General features: G+C 36.3%; 3 protein-coding genes and 1 non-coding gene across 9 annotated transcripts; 1 reads left to right on the top strand and 3 right to left on the bottom strand.

Annotated features, from left to right (window-relative positions):
• Positions 1-171: 171 nt before the first annotated feature.
• Positions 172-8,627, bottom strand: LOC135581550 (uncharacterized). 6 transcript variants are annotated; one of them, XM_065081142.1, is made up of 5 exons: positions 8,464-8,626; positions 8,054-8,280; positions 7,222-7,355; positions 3,898-4,915; positions 172-640 (listed from the first exon to the last, which is right to left on the bottom strand). In XM_065081142.1, exons 4-5 carry the CDS (start codon positions 4,904-4,906, stop codon positions 558-560), a joined length of 1,092 nt encoding a protein of 363 aa, XP_064937214.1. In that variant the 5' UTR covers positions 4,907-4,915; positions 7,222-7,355; positions 8,054-8,280; positions 8,464-8,626; the 3' UTR covers positions 172-557. The 6 variants fall into 6 exon arrangements, with proteins under 6 accessions (XP_064937214.1, XP_064937210.1, XP_064937211.1 ...); XM_065081138.1 differs by lacking the exon at positions 7,222-7,355 and having other exon boundaries at positions 8,054-8,179; positions 8,464-8,627; XM_065081139.1 differs by lacking the exon at positions 7,222-7,355 and having other exon boundaries at positions 172-632; positions 8,464-8,627.
• A 151-nt stretch (positions 8,628-8,778) lies between these two features.
• Positions 8,779-14,725, top strand: LOC135588812 (dnaJ protein ERDJ3B-like). The gene is made up of 10 exons (XM_065081143.1): positions 8,779-9,016; positions 9,135-9,283; positions 9,576-9,702; positions 10,868-10,982; positions 11,246-11,362; positions 11,736-11,822; positions 12,868-12,927; positions 13,007-13,084; positions 14,206-14,277; positions 14,366-14,725. The coding sequence occupies exons 1-10, from the start codon at positions 8,946-8,948 to the stop codon at positions 14,522-14,524; spliced, it is 1,035 nt and encodes a 344-aa protein (XP_064937215.1). The 5' UTR covers positions 8,779-8,945; the 3' UTR covers positions 14,525-14,725.
• Positions 14,726-15,199: 474 nt separating this feature from the next.
• Positions 15,200-15,271, bottom strand: TRNAP-CGG (transfer RNA proline (anticodon CGG)). The gene has a single exon. It is a non-coding gene; the product is annotated as a tRNA-Pro (tRNA).
• A 294-nt stretch (positions 15,272-15,565) lies between these two features.
• Positions 15,566-17,177, bottom strand: LOC103995565 (myb-related protein Zm38-like). The gene is made up of 3 exons (XM_009416169.3): positions 16,833-17,177; positions 16,260-16,752; positions 15,566-16,181 (listed from the first exon to the last, which is right to left on the bottom strand). Exons 2-3 carry the CDS (start codon positions 16,520-16,522, stop codon positions 15,767-15,769), a joined length of 678 nt encoding a protein of 225 aa, XP_009414444.2. The 5' UTR covers positions 16,523-16,752; positions 16,833-17,177; the 3' UTR covers positions 15,566-15,766.
• Between the last annotated feature and the right edge of the window lie 2,448 nt (positions 17,178-19,625).

The raw sequence follows: 19,625 nt of genomic DNA on the forward strand, positions 1-19,625 counted from the left end.
AAAAGTCGGTGGTGAGCGAAACTCGAGATCACACAAGCAAATAAGAGTTGTAGAAATTTATTACACAAGCAAATAAGAGTTGTAGAAATTTATTTCATAATAGGCAAAAGATGGAGCGATGACCTATCCACCACTAATGTCTCACGTCAAGATCATCAGCCAAAAGTAAAGTTGCGGCATTGAAGACGTGACCGTTTCGATCATTTTCTTCTGCGTAAGAAACAATTCTGTCCCAAACGCTTGCATGTTTTACGAGACAAAACATTGACAACACTTTTTCTCTCACAGACAAAAAACATATTTTACTAACAATACTCTTTTATGCCTTGTATAAGCTGCCTACGAATAAGCACTCATTACACCAGAAAACAACAAAAGAAAGACTTCTTTACAAGTACATATGATGGCACAAACTGATTGATTGCCATTAGCAAGACCACTGACCCCCACTAAATGTGATAAGAGGAAAGGCCTGAGAGTCCTTCACTGTTAGCTGATGCCCAGAAGTGGATTGCCCTGATTGACCCAGTATGGCTTGAGAACACTTGAATCACACCTCAAAATCTCTGTTCCCAAGGCATTTTTAGGATCTCTGCTTTAACAAGAACTGCAGGACTGGATGTATCCATTCTCTGCACAACTATGTTTGTAAAGATTTTAAAATGATTCAATCATCAGTAAATGTCTCAATGATTACTAAAAACGTGATCCTTCTACAACATAACAAATGAATCCATGTCGCTGCAACATTAAGTCGATCTAATCTTGAATTTATAGCATGATCCTTCTATATCACACAACAAATAATAGCATTTTTCGTACCCATAGTCAAAGAAAAAGGGAAAAGATAACAAATGAAAAGTAAAGTTGCATAGTTTGAAAGATAGACAAAGCATAATTCTGCTGTGAATGATAGAATCCACCTTGTAAGTAGCAAGATACAGATTGACATAAAGGTAGTAAGATACTAAGCCGAACCACTTCCCCTTCTTTTTCTTCTTCTCCATTCTCTCCTTTTTTTTTTTCCCCACCGATTACAATCTCCTTTGGTTCTTTTAGGCTTAAGGCATGGAGGCGGTGGAAGGAACCCCATTCTTTTTTTTTTTTTTGTATGTTTTACAATTTAATCTTTGTAATTATCTATATTTACGAATAGATCCTAATGTTTACAAATATATCCTTATAAATAATTCAAAATAAATCCTTACATTACAAACAAATCCTTATAAACAATTCAAAAATAAGGAATATTACACTCTCCCCCCACCCCCACCCTCTTAAAAGAAAATTGTTATCTTCTAAATTGTTATACCTCAATCGATGAAAAGATGAAAATAAGTTTTCTTCATTTTTTTTTATAGCTCTCAAGTAGTTTTTTCTTTTGTTGTCAGCAAAGCTTTTTTGACGACCCTAAGTAGTCTTTAATCTTTTTCTTATAGCTTGAATTTTTTCGATAGTCTCTTGTACTTTGTCTGGTACTAACAATTTTTTATTGTCAACATTTTTCTAACATATAAGCATTTTGCACTTTCGTACATAGAAACCTTCATAAGAAACCATCTGAATGTATGAATGATAACTATTTTTATAAGTGAATTTAATTCCCATTTTCATTCAGAAATATCTAAAAGTTGCAACAAACCTCCGGGTCTTTGATGTTTTATATTGATTTGTTGACAAGTTAAACATTTTTAAACATATGTTGCAATTTTATTCTTCATGCCTTCCCACCAATAATGACTTTTGAGATATTTATACATCTTAGTGCTACCAAGATGCATAGTGTACTTGAAGTTATGGCATTCCTCCAAAATTTAGTTCTTGATATTTTGATCATTAGGGTCATATACTTTATCCTTAAATCTCAGTAGGCCATCATCTGAAATTAAAAAATCCGACTTCAATCCTTTTTCTACTTCATTCCTCAAATAGATTAAACGTAGATCTCGTTGTTGTCTTTCTTTAATTTGTTGTATGAGATCAGATTGAACTTAGATAGAGGCCACCAATATCATTAGGTGTCATACTTTCCTCATAACATTCAAGTCATAATTTTCTTCCAATAACTTCCATTGCTAATAAAACTTATAGATTTTTTATAAAGTGTATTAGTTATGACATTGGCTTCACCTGCATGATAACATATGGGGCAATCATAATCCTTTATGAGTTCTATCTCTCCGTCTCCTCATATTTAACTCTTTTCGAATAAAAATAAACTTTAAACTCATGTGATTAGTAAATATTTCAAATGTTCGCCCATATAAGTAATGTCTCCAAATATTTAGAGCAAAAATAATTATTGCTAATTCCAAATCATGAGTTAGATAATTTTGTTCGTAACTTTTCAATTTTCTAATAGCATAAACAATTACTTCTTTTATCCAAACACAACCGAGGCCCTTTCTCGAAGCATCTATATAAACTATAAATCCCTTGTTACCATTTGGAATATTGAGATTGGGGCACTAGTCAATTTTCATTTTAGCTCTTGAAAACTTCGCTCACAATCTTAACTCATTCAAATTTCACATTTTTTTGGGTTAATTTAGTGAGAAGACTAGCAATTTGAGAGAATCCCTCTATAAATCTCTTATAGTAACTTACCAGGCCCAAGAAACTTCTAACTTCTGTTACATTCATTGGTATTTCCCATTTAACTATCCTTCCACTTTTTTTGGATCAACAAAGATGTCTTTCCCTAAAATCACATGGCCTAAAAAGGCAACTTCATTTAACTAAAACTCATATTTACTAAATTTTGCATACTTTTCTTTTAGTATTGTCAATACATTTCTTATGTATTCTACATGCTCCTTGTTACTCCTCGAATACACTAATATATCATTAGTAATACAATTACACAATCATTCAAGAGTGGTTGAAATATCTTATTCATTAGATTCATAAAAGTTGCATGGGCATTAGTTAAGCCAAAAGACATTACTAAGAATTCATAGTGACTATATCGAGTTCTAAAAGCTATTTTTGAGATATTATCTTTCTTAATCTTTAATTGGTAGTAATCAAACCTCAGATCAATCTTGGAAAAAGATTTGTGCACCATGCAATTGATCAAACAAATCATCAATTATGGGTAGAGGATATTTATTTTTTATGATCACTTGATTCAATTATTTATAATTAATACAAAGCTTCAATGTTCTATCATTTTTCTTAACTAACAACACCGAAGCATCCTATGGTGAGACACTGGGCCAAATGAAACCCTATTTAATAATTCTTGTAGTTGCTTCTTTAATTTCACTAACTTGAGTGGTGTCATTCTATAGAGATGCTTAAATATCGAGGTTGTTCCGAGGACCAAATCAATAGCAAATTCTCCTACTATATTTAGAGGTAATCCGAGTAAGTCTTTCAAAAATACATTAGGGAACTCTCTAACTACTGAAATTTTATTTAGATTAGTTTCTTAATTTGAATACTTATTTACATATATAAAATAGTAAAAATAGCCCTTCTACATAAGATGATGAGCTTGAAATGTCGATATAAGGCAAAGAGATGAATTATGCCTAATACCCTCAAAATAAAAGATGGGTTGATCTGGTACGTAAAAAGTGATCACTTTTGTATAACAATTTATACTAACATAATAGAAAGATAGTCAATCCATGCTAAGTATAATATCAAAATATCGAATCTCTACAAGAAGCAAATCAATAAAACGTTTGTGTTCTCCAATAAAAATCAAACAAGATGAATAGATCACGTTTATTGTCAAAGAATCCCCAACAGTCGTAGTTATATATAGCATATAATCCAGCGATCTAATTTGAATACCCAAGTGATAAGCAAAATATTATGAAACAAAAGATAAATTGAAACCAAGGTCAAACAAAATTTTTGCATTTCTACTAAAAAAGTGAATAATACCTTCAACCATTGACTTAGAAGCTTTGAAATCCTGTTCAGCGATAACAGACACTCTAGTACGGGTTGATGATGTAGGAGGCAGTGGCTCTTTCTTCTCGTTTAGAGGACAATATTTTACTTTATGATCCAACTTCCCACAGGCAAAACAAGCTCCAATCACTCGAAAACACTGACTTGTTTCATGATTTAACCCGCATTTTACACATGATCGAGTCCTTTGTGGTGGCTTCTCTTTCTCAAATCTAGTTGTCTTGATCCTCTTATTACCATTTTTTGATTCATTTCCTCTCTTATTTTTGTTAGTAAACTTATCTTTGTCATTCTTGTCCCTGATCTCCTGAATCTCTTCTATGTTTTTTTCGATTATCATAGCTCTTTCTACCACATCAGCATATGTTTGAAGCTTTAAGACTGATATCCAACTCCTTATTGTTGGCTTTAGTCCCCTTTCAAATCTCTTTGCCTTTCTAGATTCATCATCAGTTATATAAGTAGCAAATCTGGAAAGCTCAATAAATTTAGCTTCATATTTTGCTACTGTCAAATTTCCTTGGACAAGATTTAAAAACTCTAATTCTTTCTGCTCTTTAATATAATCTGAGAAGTACTTTTCATTAAACTTTTCTACAAATACCTTCCAAGTGATATGCTCATGTCTAATTTCAGAAATTCTCCTTATTGTTTTCCACCAGTACTCAGCCTCTCCTTCCAACATAAAGGTGGCAAAAGAAACCTTTTGATGATCAGAGAAATTTAAGACATCAAATATTTTCTCCATTTGCATCATCCATTGTTCTGCCACCGTTGGATCAGGTTCACCACTGAAACAGGGAGGACTAAGTTTCTTAAATTGTTCTATTCCCAATCCAGTCTGATTTGAGGTCTTTGCTCCACAATTTCTTTCTTGTTGAAGTTGTTGCATCACATTTAACATAGTCTCAAGAGTTCTCATAATCTCACTCAACTGATCAGAAGAAGATGTAGTCGAAGAACCCGATGATCTCGTCATTCTAGCTTCCTAAAAGACAGCAAAAGAAAATTTTTCATCAATCACTCTATAAAAGTTACTAAATCTCAATATATATTGCACATCAAACATATTAAATATCCTAGTGATTCTCAAATCATGCTTTGATATCATCTTTGTCACACCCCCTAAATTAATGCATTCGTGAATCTATCTTATATCAAAAAAATTATAATCCGTCCATAATCCAAATCCAAGATCCAAAATGACATTTGAGGACACTGAAAAGCATTCAAACACTATTCACATATATAAAACTTATGCAGTTTATAATTATACACTAGATAACTCGATAATTCACGAAACCCAAGGCTAACTCAGAAAATATCAACAATCCAAATTTTTTAATAATATTTTATTATATGCAAAATATACTTATACAACAACAACATATCAAACCACAAATACTTGCCCAAAATGTTCTAGCTTTCTACTGCTTTAGCCCAATCCTAATATTTCAATGAGTGAAAAGTTAAATTGAAAATTTTATATAACAATAGGATAAGTTACAAATCTTAACAAGTGACTAACATATTTATAACTAGAAATGATAATTCATATAGCCTTAATATTAAGGTGCAAGGCAAGGATATAAGAATTCATAGATATTATTTCATCAGATACAAAATCACAAATGTTATTTCATTCGAAACATACTTTGTTCATAACAATAAAGAAAAGAGTATTTAAGCGCATATCAATGAGGTAAGAAACATTAAGGTGCATATCAATGGTGTAAAAAACTTTTAGGCACATATCAATGACGTAAGAAAACATTTAGCCACATATCAATGGCGTAAGAAACATTTATAAGCATATCAATGGCGTATGAATTATTTAGACGTATATCAATGGCGTAAGAAATATTTAGGAGCATAACAATGGAGTATGAAACATTTAGGAGCATATCAATGACATATGAAAATCAATAGTGTATGAAATATTTAGAAGCATATCAATAGTATATGAAACATTTAGGAGCATATCAATGGTATATAAAACATTTATATACATATTAAGAGAACAAATGAGAAATGTAAGCTCAAGTGTCGTATTTGACGCTACATTTATTTTATTCTTATCCAAAGAGCACATAGGAATACATAAGCAAAACTTTGGATAACATGTCAAAAAAACACAGAGGGTGAAGTGGGATCATAACATAATATGGTCCATCCATTTATAGATGACCATTAACATAAGTCTCCCACATCTATGAGCTCCATCCACCTATGTTTGGATGAAGTCATAAAGGGCCGACAAAATCATTGAAGGCTCTATACATAACTCTCATTTCCATTTTTAGCAAAGGTTTACATTATCCCACAAATATTGGAATGCAAAAGGATATTGCGAGCAATAAATTTAGCATGTATAGGAAGCACATGTGCAACAATAAAAACATATATATGCACATATAAAACAATATAAGACAACATAAACTTTTGCATAATACATTCAGATATGATAAGAACGAATGACAAGAGATACAATAGTTCAAAGCAATCATATAAGGCTCAATTGAGGGAAGAATTCTAAATGAATTCAAATTCAAAGAGATAGAAACAATAATAGACAAAATTGACAAAAATTCTATTATGATAGAATCTGTGAGACATTTTGCATGAATTATTTGAATAATCAATCATGCTCTCATTTACTCAAGAAAGATATCATTTGAAAGATACATCAATCTACTTTCAGATGAATTATGTTTCATACAAATTAGAGTATTCAACAGGAAGTTACAAGAAATTTAGTACCAAAGGTAAGAAAATATTATCTCTGTTTTGCATAATCCTCAAGATCAATTGAAACAGATGTTTGGGCAGACATTTGAACTCTAAATCTTTCAATTAAGGTACTGAAAGAAAGATATACGAGTCTAATTTCTAAAGAATTAAGTTTCGTACCAATTATAGTTTCCCGCAAAGAGTTATAAGTAATTTAGTACAGAAAAGTCCGAAAATATTATCCTTGTTTTGTAAAATCCTTAAGGTAAATTAAAACAAATGTTTGGGCAGACATTTGAACTTCAAATCTTTCAAGTAAAGTATGGAAACAAAGATATACGAGTATAGTTTCCAAAGAATCAAGTTTTACCCAAATCAAAATTCAGTATAAAAAGTTATAGCTAAAACAAGGCAGAAAGGTCAGAATCTCAAAAAATTCTAAATTCATAATTTTATAGATCAACAAAGTTGATATCATTTACAAAGACAAAACCCTTTAAAATACACATAATCAAGATGAAATCAGAAATAAAAATTGCTGTAGGAAGGGGTTAGAACACTTGCCTTAGAAGAGTTTGTTCCCAAATAAGAGGAATGGATCCAAAAACCCTAAGTCAAACCACTTCCCCTTCTTTTTCTTCTTCTCTCTTCTCCCTTTTTCGTCTCCACCGATTGCAGCCTTCTTTGGTTCCTTCAGGCTGAAGGCATGGAGGTAAGAGGTGGTGGAAGAAACCCCTTTTTATTATTTTTTTTATATGTTTTACAATTTTGTCCTTGTAATTATCTAAATTTATAAATATATCCTCATATTTACAAATAAGTCCTTATAAACAATTCAAAATAGGTCCTTACAGTATAAGCAGGTCCTTAATCAATCAAGGACATCTTTATTTAAGTCGAAAATATATTTGTAGATGAATTCCAGTGTACACCACTCTCCTAAATGACCAATAACCCAAAAAAGAAAAAAAAGGCAAAAAGTAGAGTGCTTCAATCAAGTCATTGTTTTTTCTTTAACATTATGAAAAGATAAATTCATAAGCCACCATTTATAAACACCATGAATTACTTCCACCATTAAGAATATAATTCAACAAATGATTCATCTAATAACTAAAGCTTTTAGATGCAATGACTTTGACAAAAAAAGGAAAAGGAAAAGTATCAGAGCACAAGGTCTTAAATTCACACTAATCTAGGACCCGGATAAGGAGTGTTAAGAATCTAAATCACATAGATCATGTCTTGTCTGACGACCTAAGCTTTTAGATGTAATACTAAAGCTTTTAGATTTAATGGCATTAGTAAAAAAATTTAAGATCCACAGAATGAAAATTCCCTTCACATATGCCACACTCCAGCGATTGTTCTAAAAAAGAGACGCTTTGGATCTTGCCTTGATGCTGAAATTGTAGAAAGAATTCCTGGTATTAGCTTGTTGGCAATTTCGTCTCCGTATATGTTGTTCTACGCTCGACATATCTAGCGAGCCTCCCCTTCGCTTCAGCTGAACTCATGATTGCTGAGGACACTTGGAACACTCGAATAAACCACTCAAGGAGGATCAAAGGTACCGGCAAAAAATAATCAGGGAGAACATCTCACGTAACTCCGAGGAAACATCTAATGAAGCCCCCACACGAAAATTTTGGGCATAGAGCAGACAGACACCGGTATTTCATCAAAGATTATGCGATGAATCGAAAAAATTGATAACGGAGGAGAAAAAAAGAACAGAAAAAAAATCCGACAATCGCTAGGGTTAGATATAGAAAAAGTGCGATCGAGATGGAGATGGAGGCCAACCTTTGAGGGCAATGGCGTCGGGAAGACAACTGCGATTGTCGATTGGAAGAGTCAAGATTCGGGAGCTGGAGAGCAAGAAGAGTAGAAAGAGGACGATGTCGTGGTTAGGGTTCTTATATTGGGGCCTCCGCTTTGGCGCGGTATTCGTCGGTCGGAAGTAAGAGTTGAACGCCCGAGCCGAACCGACTCAAAACAGGGGGCCTAAGTCCACGTGGCCATTTTTCATTTGTCCGAACACCCGGCATCTCTCTTCCCATTGGTCTATTTGTGACCAGCCACGTCTACAACCGTTCCCTCGGCTTTTCTCTCTTTCTCTTCTTTCAGAGCTCTTTTGGAAGCCGTGTGTCCACGGAGAGGAACCGCGACGCCACCGGAGAACTCGTCCTCCGATTCCTTTACAACCCTAAATCTGCCATCTTCGAACCTCTACCAAATCCTCGATCCCGCCCTTCCGCTTCGAGTTCGGATCGCCCCGAGCCCACATGGCGCCTCTGGCGAGGGGTCTTCTCCTCCTCGCCCTCCTCCTCACGCACGCTCTTTGTGCCCCCGGAGGGTACGACTCGGCCCCTCCCTGGTTCGCTTCGTTAATGGATTTGGACTTGGTTTGTTTGTGACTTTGCTGAAATTTGTTTTGTTTTTACTTGGGATGGCGGATTTTTTGGGGGTTATAGGAAGAGTTATTACGACGTGTTGCAAGTGCCGAAGGGTGCTTCTGAGGACCAGATCAAGAGGGCCTACAGGAAGCTTGCTTTGAAGTACCATCCGGATAAGAATCAAGGAAACGAAGAGGCCAACAAGAGATTTGCGGAGATCAACAATGGTGAGCGCTGTGAACTCCCTTTCCCCCCTGCAGGTCTTGTTGTTGGAACTTAACGCTGTTTTGTTCTTATTTCTCCGTACTAATTCGTTGATCCTTTTGATCTGCGTTTGCTCAGCATTCCTTCTTTTTGTCCTAGTGATCCAAGAGATTTGGCGGATTTCTGAACTTGTGAATGCTGTGATTTCGTTTTGGTTGGAATTTATGTTATCAGCTCTTACTTTTCCACTTCATTTTGCTGATCTTGGATCTATAGCGCTCAAGATTTGACCTTTTGCCTATTGATGGGTGTCAGCATATGAAGTGCTGTCCGACAGCGAGAAGAGGAAAATCTATGATCGGTATGGGGAGGAGGGTTTGAAGCAGTATGCTGGTGGGGGTGGAAGAGGTTCAGGGATGAACATTCAAGACATCTTTAATAGGTAAGCATTACTGCTTTTAAGAGTTTCTGTTTATAAATCAGAAGTATTAACTGAACAGTAAGAGCTAGCACTCTTTGGAAAACATGACTTGAGCTGCTTCACTCGATTTATTAATCAGTATATTAGGTTTGATATATAATCTCTCCTTCCTCAGTAGATCTTATGGAAACCACCAATTTGTTTCCTAATCATTGATTCAGAAGAATAGCAATAGATCATGTTGCAAAAGCATAGTTTGTAAGTGGGTTCAGTTCATTGATAGTACAAGTGTCTGTCATCTGGGGCAATAAAGAATATCATGGGGCTGTAGAGCCAACATTCTGACCCAATCCACTCCCCAATTGTTCCTGAAATAACAGAATCTCTCAAAACTGAAACTCCAACAGTAAAATTGAACACAGACATGTTCTGATAGTGAAATGAGTGAGTGATTTCTCAGTTTCATTGATTAGTTGGTTCTTAAGAAGTAGCAACCATCAAGCAGGATTATGTTGGAACCTTCTATTATTCATTGAATCAGAATATGGATTCATAGACATTATTACTTATGTATCTTATAAGTGAATGTTCATGTCCACAAAGGATAACCTTCAGTTTGTTTGCGGAAAAGTAATAATCATTTTCAGATTCTGAAAGAGTAAAAGATGACCTAATAATCCATATGCAAAATTGTAGTATCAGCATCATGGTAGATTTCTGAATGCCAAAGAAGCCAAACCATCTTTAAAATGTTTAGTATCACCAGTAGTCTCAGCCATCAATATGTAAAAGATCCATTGGAGATGCATAGAACAAGAATCATAAAGGTATGGAGGGTAAGGTTTTTTCCTACAACAGGGCATAGTGAACCATATTTTTTAAGGTTCTTTTTTTCAAGGAATGAATTATTTTCTTGCCTTAGCTTGTAAATTCTTTTCTATCTTTTCATTTTTTATAGTTGTCTTGGTCTTTTAAAATAGCTTGTAAATGTTATTTTCCTGGATCATGCTATTTTTATGGCAACTTTCAAATTTTAAGTGAATGTTCTTTCTTGAATTTTTTTTGGATCTATCCTGCAGTTGCTAAGTTTCAGCTCACTATGCTTATTACATGAATGTAACATTATGTTAATGAACAAGTATTGAGTTAAGTCTGAGCAGTATTGTTAACACTGTGATTTCTTTAGTTTCTTTGGGAATGGTCAAAATGATGAGGAGGAAGAGGTGACACCGAAAGGTGATGATGTCGTTGTTGAATTGGATGCCACACTAGAAGATTTATATATGGGAGGCACACTAAAGGTAATTATACTTTTTAAGTATCTAGGAGCTATAGATTTTTCCTAGCTTCTTATCATTCAGAAGGAACCATTAGCCATAGTGCTTGAAATATCAGTTTTTATCTATTCATTTCCTCATGCTCTGTATACCTAACTAAGTATTGTAATATTTATATTTTAATTGAGGAAAAATAGGATTTCTTACCATAACTACTATTTAGAAGTAACTAATTTCTACAGTTTCCCTTGATACTTATTTTGCTTTTTAAATGTATACCTAACTAGGTTTGGAGAGAGAAGAATGTCATCAAGCCAGCTCCTGGCAAGAGGCGCTGTAACTGCAGGAATGAAGTATATCACAGGCAAATTGCTCCAGGAATGTTCCAACAGATGACAGAGATGGTAATTTTAATGTCTATTAGCAACTTGGTTTGTCAGTGCCATGTGAAATAATTGCCTTGGCAATAGCAGCCATTTTTTTATTATTATGATTTTCTTCCAAACATTTCTCAACAACTGGGCTGAATGCATAATACTTTGAAAGACCTTGGTACCCATGGTGGCTTAGGTTTGAATAGTCAATCTTTTAACAACTAGGATAAATTCATCATACTTTTCTCTGAAAGGCTTCAATAATTGAAGGTGCCTATGGTACCTTACGTTTGAATGTACATCGTTTCAACAACTGGAGTATATGCATCATACTTTTCTCTGAAAAACTTGATGCTTACTGCAGTACCTCAGGTTTCAATAAAACTTTTTTTTTTGGTTTCAGGTCTGTGAACAATGTCCAAATGTGAAATTTGAGCGAGAAGGTTATTTCATCACTGTGGATATTGAGAAGGGGATGCAAGATGGTCAAGTAAGTGGTTGAACCTGAAAACTTCTTAGCTATTGCTGGTCTTAAGTATTTATTGAGCAACTCTTTGGTCGTCTTCTTCTTTTGGTGTCTGGAACTCAGATTTGATATTCAGACACTGTTTAAGTACTATGGTCTTTACACTTGTAGGCTTGCTTCTAGTTGAATTTTGTTAAGGAGCTCTGGTCCTAAGCAATCTCTTCAATGATTGTTAGTGTCTGTCATGATGTAGGTCTGTTAATGTAGACACTTCCAACATTAGGATTCTGGGTTCTTTAATGCTTTGGCATTTGACACAGCATTCTTGTATGAAGAACAGCTGCATTGTTTATATCAACTCAAGGTGTCAGCATATGAGCATTTTGTGATGTATATTAGGAAACACTTCAATACAATTTATACTACTTGCTGCTGAAATCTAGATACAAAATACAGTTCAAGATGTTAAAATGCCATATCCTTTTCATCTATTCTACTGCTTGACTTTTTCAATATGAAGAACCCTGAGCAATAAACTTTCTGTGAGTCCAATGTTCGCTGGTGACATTAGATTTACAATCTGGAATTGAAAATTTGTGTAACATGTAAGTCTTATTATTTTAGGTTTTCTGGATGAAGTTCATTCAAATACAGCAGAACACCTTGGTATACAAGCAAAATATCCAACTTTTCTGTTTTGCCTATTCTTTGTTGCTATCTGATCTAACTTCTTTGTACCAACCCTTTTTCCTTTTTTATTGATTGTACTATTAGCTTTGTCACTGTTGTTACAATAATTATTTTCTTTGTTTTGTGTGTGTGTGTCTGTTTGGAGGATCACATACATTAGATGTTACAGTCGTTCATACATGTCCATCTTTTGTTTCCATGTATTTCCAGGTTAGACCTAGCGCTATACATTCTTTTGTTACAATATTTTTGATGCTAAATTTCGGCAGCTGCTTCTTTGAAATAATTCGTGTGTCTATTTGTGTTTCTGCTAGTTCTTTTTTTTTCTGCTCTTCTTAGTTTATCATGAGATTGTCTAAATAATTTGTATGCATTCTAGGAGGTGCTATTTTATGAGGATGGTGAACCTAAAATTGATGGGGAAGCTGGAGATCTGAAGGTTTATTACTTCTCTGAACTATGAGATGTACTTACTATTTAGAAAATTTTGTCACTTAATGCATCATTTAAATGAGCAGTTCAGGATTCAAACAGCACCACATGAGCGCTTTAGAAGGGAAGGCAATGACCTGCATATGACCGTGACCATCTCACTGGTACTATTCTGTATTCTACTTGCCTCTTTTAATCTATGTTCCTGATTCTATCGATACATCTCTGATTTTTAGATCAAGCCCACTATTTTCTTGATCCTCTCTTTAGAGCTTTTGCTGCTAGTTATTCAAATTTGTGACTGTAGCTCTATGCTTGTGGGTAAAAGGCTTAAATAGTGCCTAATGTTGTTATAAGCACCAATAACTCATAAATTACATGTTGATGACCAATATCAATTTTGTTCTCTCCTTCTTCTTCAACAAATAAGCATGCTTTACCAAATGCATTCAGAAAGACAAATGCATGGCAAAACATGGTCATGAGAAGTAATTTGCTTTAGGGAATGCAGTATGTAAATCTACAGCATGCATAGAAGTATGTAAATGTACAACACGCATACGTTATCTATTTGGTTTCTGGATGTCATTTGTAGTATTACCTTCCATGATTTTCATATGTTGGAGTTGTGATCTTGAGACTCGATCTAAATGTTTTTTCCCCATCATTTGCTCAACCTAGCACAAATATTTAAAGCTGTCATTTCTGGAGTCTAGACTTTGGCATCAAGTGCTTGTCTTTTATTATATTGCTGGTGAAGAAAAACTATTGAAATATCTTCTACCTTGGCTTATATCAACAAACTTTTTTGTCAAACCAAAGAAATTTAAAGGCACATTTAAATGGTGGTGGACCAATAAAGCTTGGTAGCACAAAAGTGTTGATTAGTAGGCCCAATAAAATAGGAGGTACCCATGGATGGCTCAAGAAGACAGGTCATGGCCCGAAGCTACCATTGATGTCATGCATCCCAAATGTTTCCTGTTATAGAGTAATTGTGTTTTATGTATGAGGGTGATAGACATTTGAGAGTGGAGGATTGTGATACCTAGATTGTCTTGGATTATAGGTTTTGATGGGCTTTATAATATAGTTTCTTGGGCTTAAGACATTTTAGCTTACATAGCCAAAGCCCTGTTGCTACTGAGAAATGATTGCTTGGTATTAACTTATTAATTGATAGCCAGAGGTTTGCATGTTTCCTCTTTTTTTCATTCTCTTATTCCAGTCATTTATGTTTTTCAACTTTTGAGTTATATCTAACAAGTTCCTGGATTTCTTTCAGCTTCAAGCTCTTGTAGGTTTTGAGAAAACCATCAAGCATCTTGATGAACATCCGGTGGAGATAGGCACCAAGGTCAGTAAGCACTCACAGTCTTGCTTTCTTCTACAAACTCATCTTCTCTTTCTATCAGTTCACCAAGCAAACAAGTGAAACTCTTCAGGGAATCACAAAGCCTAAAGAGATCAGGAAGTTTAAAGGGGAAGGAATGCCTATTCACATGAGTTCAAAGAAAGGAGATTTATACCTCACATATGAGGTATTGTTTCCCAAGTCACTAACCGAGGATCAGAAGACTAAGATCAAGGCAGTGCTTTCTTGATATCAACACTCGTCACCGTCGGTCTCTCTTTTTGATAGTTACACTCCTCCCACAAGGTGCATCTTGCCTCATAATTCTTTGACAATGAGATGTAGCTTTCGAATTGTACCCTAATCTTTTAGTTCTCGGAATTTTTAGAATGAAGAATATGTTCTCACAGCAAATCATCTCTCGATACAAGAGCTTGATTTCCACTGTTTATTATCTTTCTCCCGTTGTTCTTTTGAAATTTAGTAAAGCAGATAATGATACATCTTTCTCAAGTAGCAGAAGATTTGAGATATTCCCTCTGATGCAATTTTTCTACCGAAACATCGTCCAAAGATCATGAATAATAATTATAATAATATAAATATAATTTTTACTGAAGCATAGTCGACAAATGGTTACAGAATTTTCATCCTAGTAGGACATAACTAACAGATGGAGACAAGAATAAGAAAAAGAAATATATAAAAGGAATTTCTCAAATGCAGAAAGATGATTTTCCAATTAAAAAAAAACATTGTCGACGAACGTTCACACAATTGTATCCTTAAAGGAGGGACATAAAAGGTACAGAAAAATTGAAAATAATATATTTTAAATATAAAATAAAAGGAAAATAAACAGTATCCAGAATGAGGATCTCCAAAAGAAGACAAAAAAATTTAAGAAAATAAATTAAAATTTTGCGGGGCGTTGCGAGAATCGAACTCGCGACCTCTCGCACCCGAAGCGAGAATCATACCACTAGACCAAACGCCCATTTACATATAGGCTGTAAAAAGTAAATTATCTATATATAGATTAGCGAGTGGAACATCTGACCAACACAAAAGATGGATGAATGCAAGACGAACCGTATAACATCCATTGTAACAGGGAAATTATAGCATATATATTATATATATATATATATAATTAAAAAGTTCTTTATAGTGAACCTTTCTCATTCGGGTTCATGTCATCGTCGCAAAGTCAGAGCATCAGCAACAACAGGAAACAGAGACAAAACACTGCCTAAAAACACCAATATCTACTGATTCAATCAGAGGATGGTGGAGTCGGGAAGCTTTGCTGTCATTTTTAGATCACATACCATAAGAATCATGGATTTTAACCAGCATGAGAAGTGGCAGAAACCTAGCTGGTATATTGATCATGATACACACAGAGACACCAAGGATTACACGAAACCAGAGGTGCTTTACGTACAATCTCTTCTGTATTGATTCTCCTAAGGTCTTGATTGCCAGATTTCTATTGCCTTCTGTAGTCCAGCATGCCAGTGCTGAGGCCAAGGAAGTCTCTGCAGTGGCACTCCATCTGGCTCTTCTGCAATCCAAGACAAAGGCCTCCGAGTTGCTCTCCGCCCCTCTTTTCCGGCACCGGAGGTTCTTGCGGTTGGAAAGGAGGGCTTATACGTAGCTCCAAGTTGAGGTCGGGGGACCACTCCACGCTGCTGCTCTTCTCCTCTTTCTGATCTGGTCCGAAGCCTACGACGACGGGCTTCCTTCGAGAAGGGGTTGTGGTGTCAGAACCATGGCGGTTGACCGGCCGGTGAGTGACGGGATCCACCCCCCTGCACAGCAGCTTCCTCCTGATGTGGGTGTTCCAGTAGTTCTTGATCTCGTTGTCCGTCCTCCCGGGTAGTCGCGCAGCTATCAGCGACCACCTGTGATCATCAAGGCGCACACGATCACGGCATGGACGACGACTCTCCGGGGAAGTGCTGAGGGAGGGCGAGACTTACTTGTTCCCGATGAGACTGTGGAGCTTGATGATGAGCTCGTCCTCCTCCTCGGTGAAGTTGCCGCGCTTGAGATCGGGGCGGAGGTAGTTGATCCAGCGAAGGCGGCAGCTCTTGCCGCAGCGGAGGAGGCCCGCGGCCTTGGGCAGGGAGCGCCAGCAGCCCTCGCCGTGGGCTCGGATGTAGGCGACGAGCCGGTCGTCCTCCTCTTTCGTCCACGCCCCCTTGTTGGTGTGAGCCTTTTCGCAGCACGGTGACCTCCCCATGAATCAAGCACCTCTCTCTCTCTCTCTCTCTCTCTCTCTCTAAATATACGGAGAATGGCATGGAGATTTATAGGCTTTTGACAGCTGTGGAAGGTCTTGTAGAGGTCGAGTTGGTGGGGAAAAGGTTGGAAGCTTGGCAAGGAGGTGGGGAAGAGGAGTTCGATTCCGAAAGGGACAGGCAAAAGCCACAGTGGGTGTCCCGTTCGATGTTCTTCTGCTTCGTATGAAGTCTTCGTGGATGGGAACAGTATGAGTTTACCACCCTCCTGTAGCATTAAAGGAACATACGGCAGCAACAACAGCAACTTACCTGATCTGATCTGCAATGGGAAGAATCGTTAGGAGTCGGGGAGGAGGGTGTGAGTCTCATCCACATGTGCTACGTATGGCTCGCCTCACCGCAGTTTGGCTCGGTGGGTCGCCCAACAATGGCAACAGTTTGCTTCTCCTCGTGACTGCCACCATTGAGACTCCATAACGCTCCTCGCATAACACCAGTTTGCTGAACTTTCGCTGTCTAGGTTTGATTTTCCAACGTGTCATCAGCACGCAGTCCCATAGCTAACCTTATCCGGATTCGATTCATTCACAAGACGGCATCTCAAGGTTGAAGACGTGTCCGCAAGTAAGTCACCTACACTAAACCTTCTGCATGAACAAGAAATAAGGTGACTTGGAAAGTGGAACACTTTGCTGAGGGACTTGTAACTTTCGGGGATGTTTTGGTTTGTGACATTAGGGTTAGGTAAGGTTGTGTTGGAGCTCTCTCTCTCTCTCTCTCTCTCTCTCTCTCTCTCTCTCTCTTTTCCACATGGGGTGTTGCCCTGCCGACTGTTGGTCACATCCTTTTGTTGCGTCTCAGAGAGATCAGAAGAGGGTGGGAATGTGCGGCAGTCGAGGTGGGTACGTAAAGCTAGGAATGATGTGGTTGTCATTGCAGAATGGGCTTTGGTTCACCTTCCACTTTCTTCTTCGGCTTCCGTTTGGCCATGTCCTCGTAGTGGAAAGCAGGTGGGAGTTAGGGAGGAGGAAGGAGGAGGTAGGTAGGCCATGTTTGGCCCTTTATCCTTCATCTTGAGTTCATCCTCTCTCATATCGGAGCTATATTGGTTCCTTGTCACTGATTCCATTGGTGCAAGCTGCAAAGTTCTTTCTCGGAAGAAGCATTAGGAATGATACAAAATACATGGCTTTCCTTACTCTTATGGATTTGAACCTATATAATAAGATCAAAGTAACGAGGAGCATGAGGTAGTATAAAACTTGGATTTAGTCTCGCATTACAAGTGAGAAAAGATTTAAATGTATTAACTTGATTTAAATCTTTTATAAGGTCACAAAGAAATTATTTATAAATCTATTTTTATTTCTTTGTTCAGTGTAAAGTGAATGCCCCTTTCTTTGTGATGCATCTAAATGTTGTGAATGGTTCGACAAGATACATAAAAGTCTTCAACGAAATGATCTACAAGATACTTGTGACTTACCTAATACTCCTTTTTATCCTCTACATTGATGCCACTCTTGATTGGATCAGGTAATTACTACAAGAAATCCATTTCAAATAGGGTATTATATATATATATATATATATATATATATATATATATATTCTTTTGTTGTGAAATATTTATTTTTATATTTGAAATGTCTTTATGATATGATAATGATTTGCAACCTTTCTAGACATGTGGAGGCTAATCAATCTCGAAATGATTAGGTGAGAACTAACATTCTAATATTCCGATAATTGATCAATAGTTATAAAACAAATCTTCTTTATTTATTTCTTTCCAACTCTTAAAGCTCATTCTGGAACTCTTGAATCTATCTCCGAATATTTTTCTGTCTCATGTCTCATACCAATGAATGCTAACTTAATTGTCAAAAAGGTTAAATTTAGCTATGCTTTATAAGAAAAACATCTTAATTAGTTAGCAAAAATTGTATAACTTTATTGCTTAAAAAAAATATTCAATCTATTCTCACAAAATTATTAGCAAAGATGCTCGACCCTTTGACTTATTATACTCATAATTCAATCAGTTTGATGGATCCACCTCGGTTAAGCAAGGAGGTCAACAAGTATGAACATTCTAACTAAGAAAAATATAATTTTCATCTGAAATATTTTAATCTAGCTATTGTGGAAAGTTATCATTAACGACCTAATCAGCTTGATACCCAAGCTAGATCGAGAGAGGTTTTTCGATCCGATCTTTTTGATATCCAAGCTAGTAACCCGAGAAAAATGAGTGTGATGATGAGCAATAAAAATTAATTCCTCTTGCAAGTACACTAAAAATAAGCATTTATACTCGATCATAAAAGGGTAAAATATTTTGTATAATAATTTATATGAGGTAGCCCTCAAGAATATCTACAAACCTCCACTTAGCCTTTTCTCAATGTGGGTGATACGGGTGGAGATAGCTTGCAACTGCCTTAGATCATTCTCTATATAAATAAACTAATGAGGGGGGTGGGTGTGGGAAACCTCCACACCTCAATAGCAAAGAGAGTTTGAGTTTTTCGACCTTTATATATTGATAGCGACGGGGTCAGAGCGTCGAACCTTTGCCCCTCACACCTTAGCAGTGAGGGGGGTCAAGGCATTTTACCTCTATACCTCGATAACAAGGGTGGTCAGGGTGCCCGACCTCCGTGCCTTGACAACAAGAGGAGCTCGAGTCACCCAAACTCTGCTCCTCATCAGCAAGGGAGGGTGATGGGCTTCGTCTTATGTAAGTTTGGTTTTCTCAACTTATATGTCTTGTACTCATTTTGACTTATATCTTTCACCATGGTAGGTTTTTTTTATACGCTTAGGGCATATTTTTCCTTATGTCTCTTGCTATTGCAAGTTTCTTTTCATGCATGTTGAGTTTTTTTGACATACACCTAAGGCATGTTTTGCCTTGTGCCTCCCACCATGACGAATTTCTTCTCACATTGGTCAAGTTTTCTTGACTCATGTGCCTCAAACATATTTTGCCTTATGCCACCCATCACTATTAGTTTTTTTCTTATGTAGGTTGAGTTTTCTCAACTCATGCATCTCTAGTACATTTTGTCATACATCTCTCATCGCAATAGGTTCCTT

The sequence above is a fragment of the Musa acuminata genome, chromosome BXJ1-8 (genome assembly GCF_036884655.1).
Source record: "Musa acuminata AAA Group cultivar baxijiao chromosome BXJ1-8, Cavendish_Baxijiao_AAA, whole genome shotgun sequence".
Lineage (NCBI taxonomy): Eukaryota > Viridiplantae > Streptophyta > Magnoliopsida > Zingiberales > Musaceae > Musa > Musa acuminata.

Coding starts and splice junctions, on each gene's coding strand:
- LOC135581550 (XM_065081138.1), bottom strand. CDS start 8,137: ATGTCGAGCGTAGAACAACATATACGGAGACGAAATTGCCAACAAGCT. Junction 4,916..8,053: donor TCTACAATTTCAGCATCAAG/GCAAGATCCAAA, acceptor GCTGTCTTTTAG/GAAGCTAGAATGACGAGATC. Junction 641..3,897: donor TTCTAAGTCAATGGTTGAAG/GTATTATTCACT, acceptor TTACAAACATAG/TTGTGCAGAGAATGGATACA.
- LOC103995565 (XM_009416169.3), bottom strand. CDS start 16,522: ATGGGGAGGTCACCGTGCTGCGAAAAGGCTCACACCAACAAGGGGGCG. Junction 16,182..16,259: donor CACAGTCTCATCGGGAACAA/GTAAGTCTCGCC, acceptor TGATGATCACAG/GTGGTCGCTGATAGCTGCGC.
- LOC135588812 (XM_065081143.1), top strand. CDS start 8,946: ATGGCGCCTCTGGCGAGGGGTCTTCTCCTCCTCGCCCTCCTCCTCACG. Junction 11,823..12,867: donor AGGGGATGCAAGATGGTCAA/GTAAGTGGTTGA, acceptor TATGCATTCTAG/GAGGTGCTATTTTATGAGGA. Junction 12,928..13,006: donor GGGAAGCTGGAGATCTGAAG/GTTTATTACTTC, acceptor TTAAATGAGCAG/TTCAGGATTCAAACAGCACC.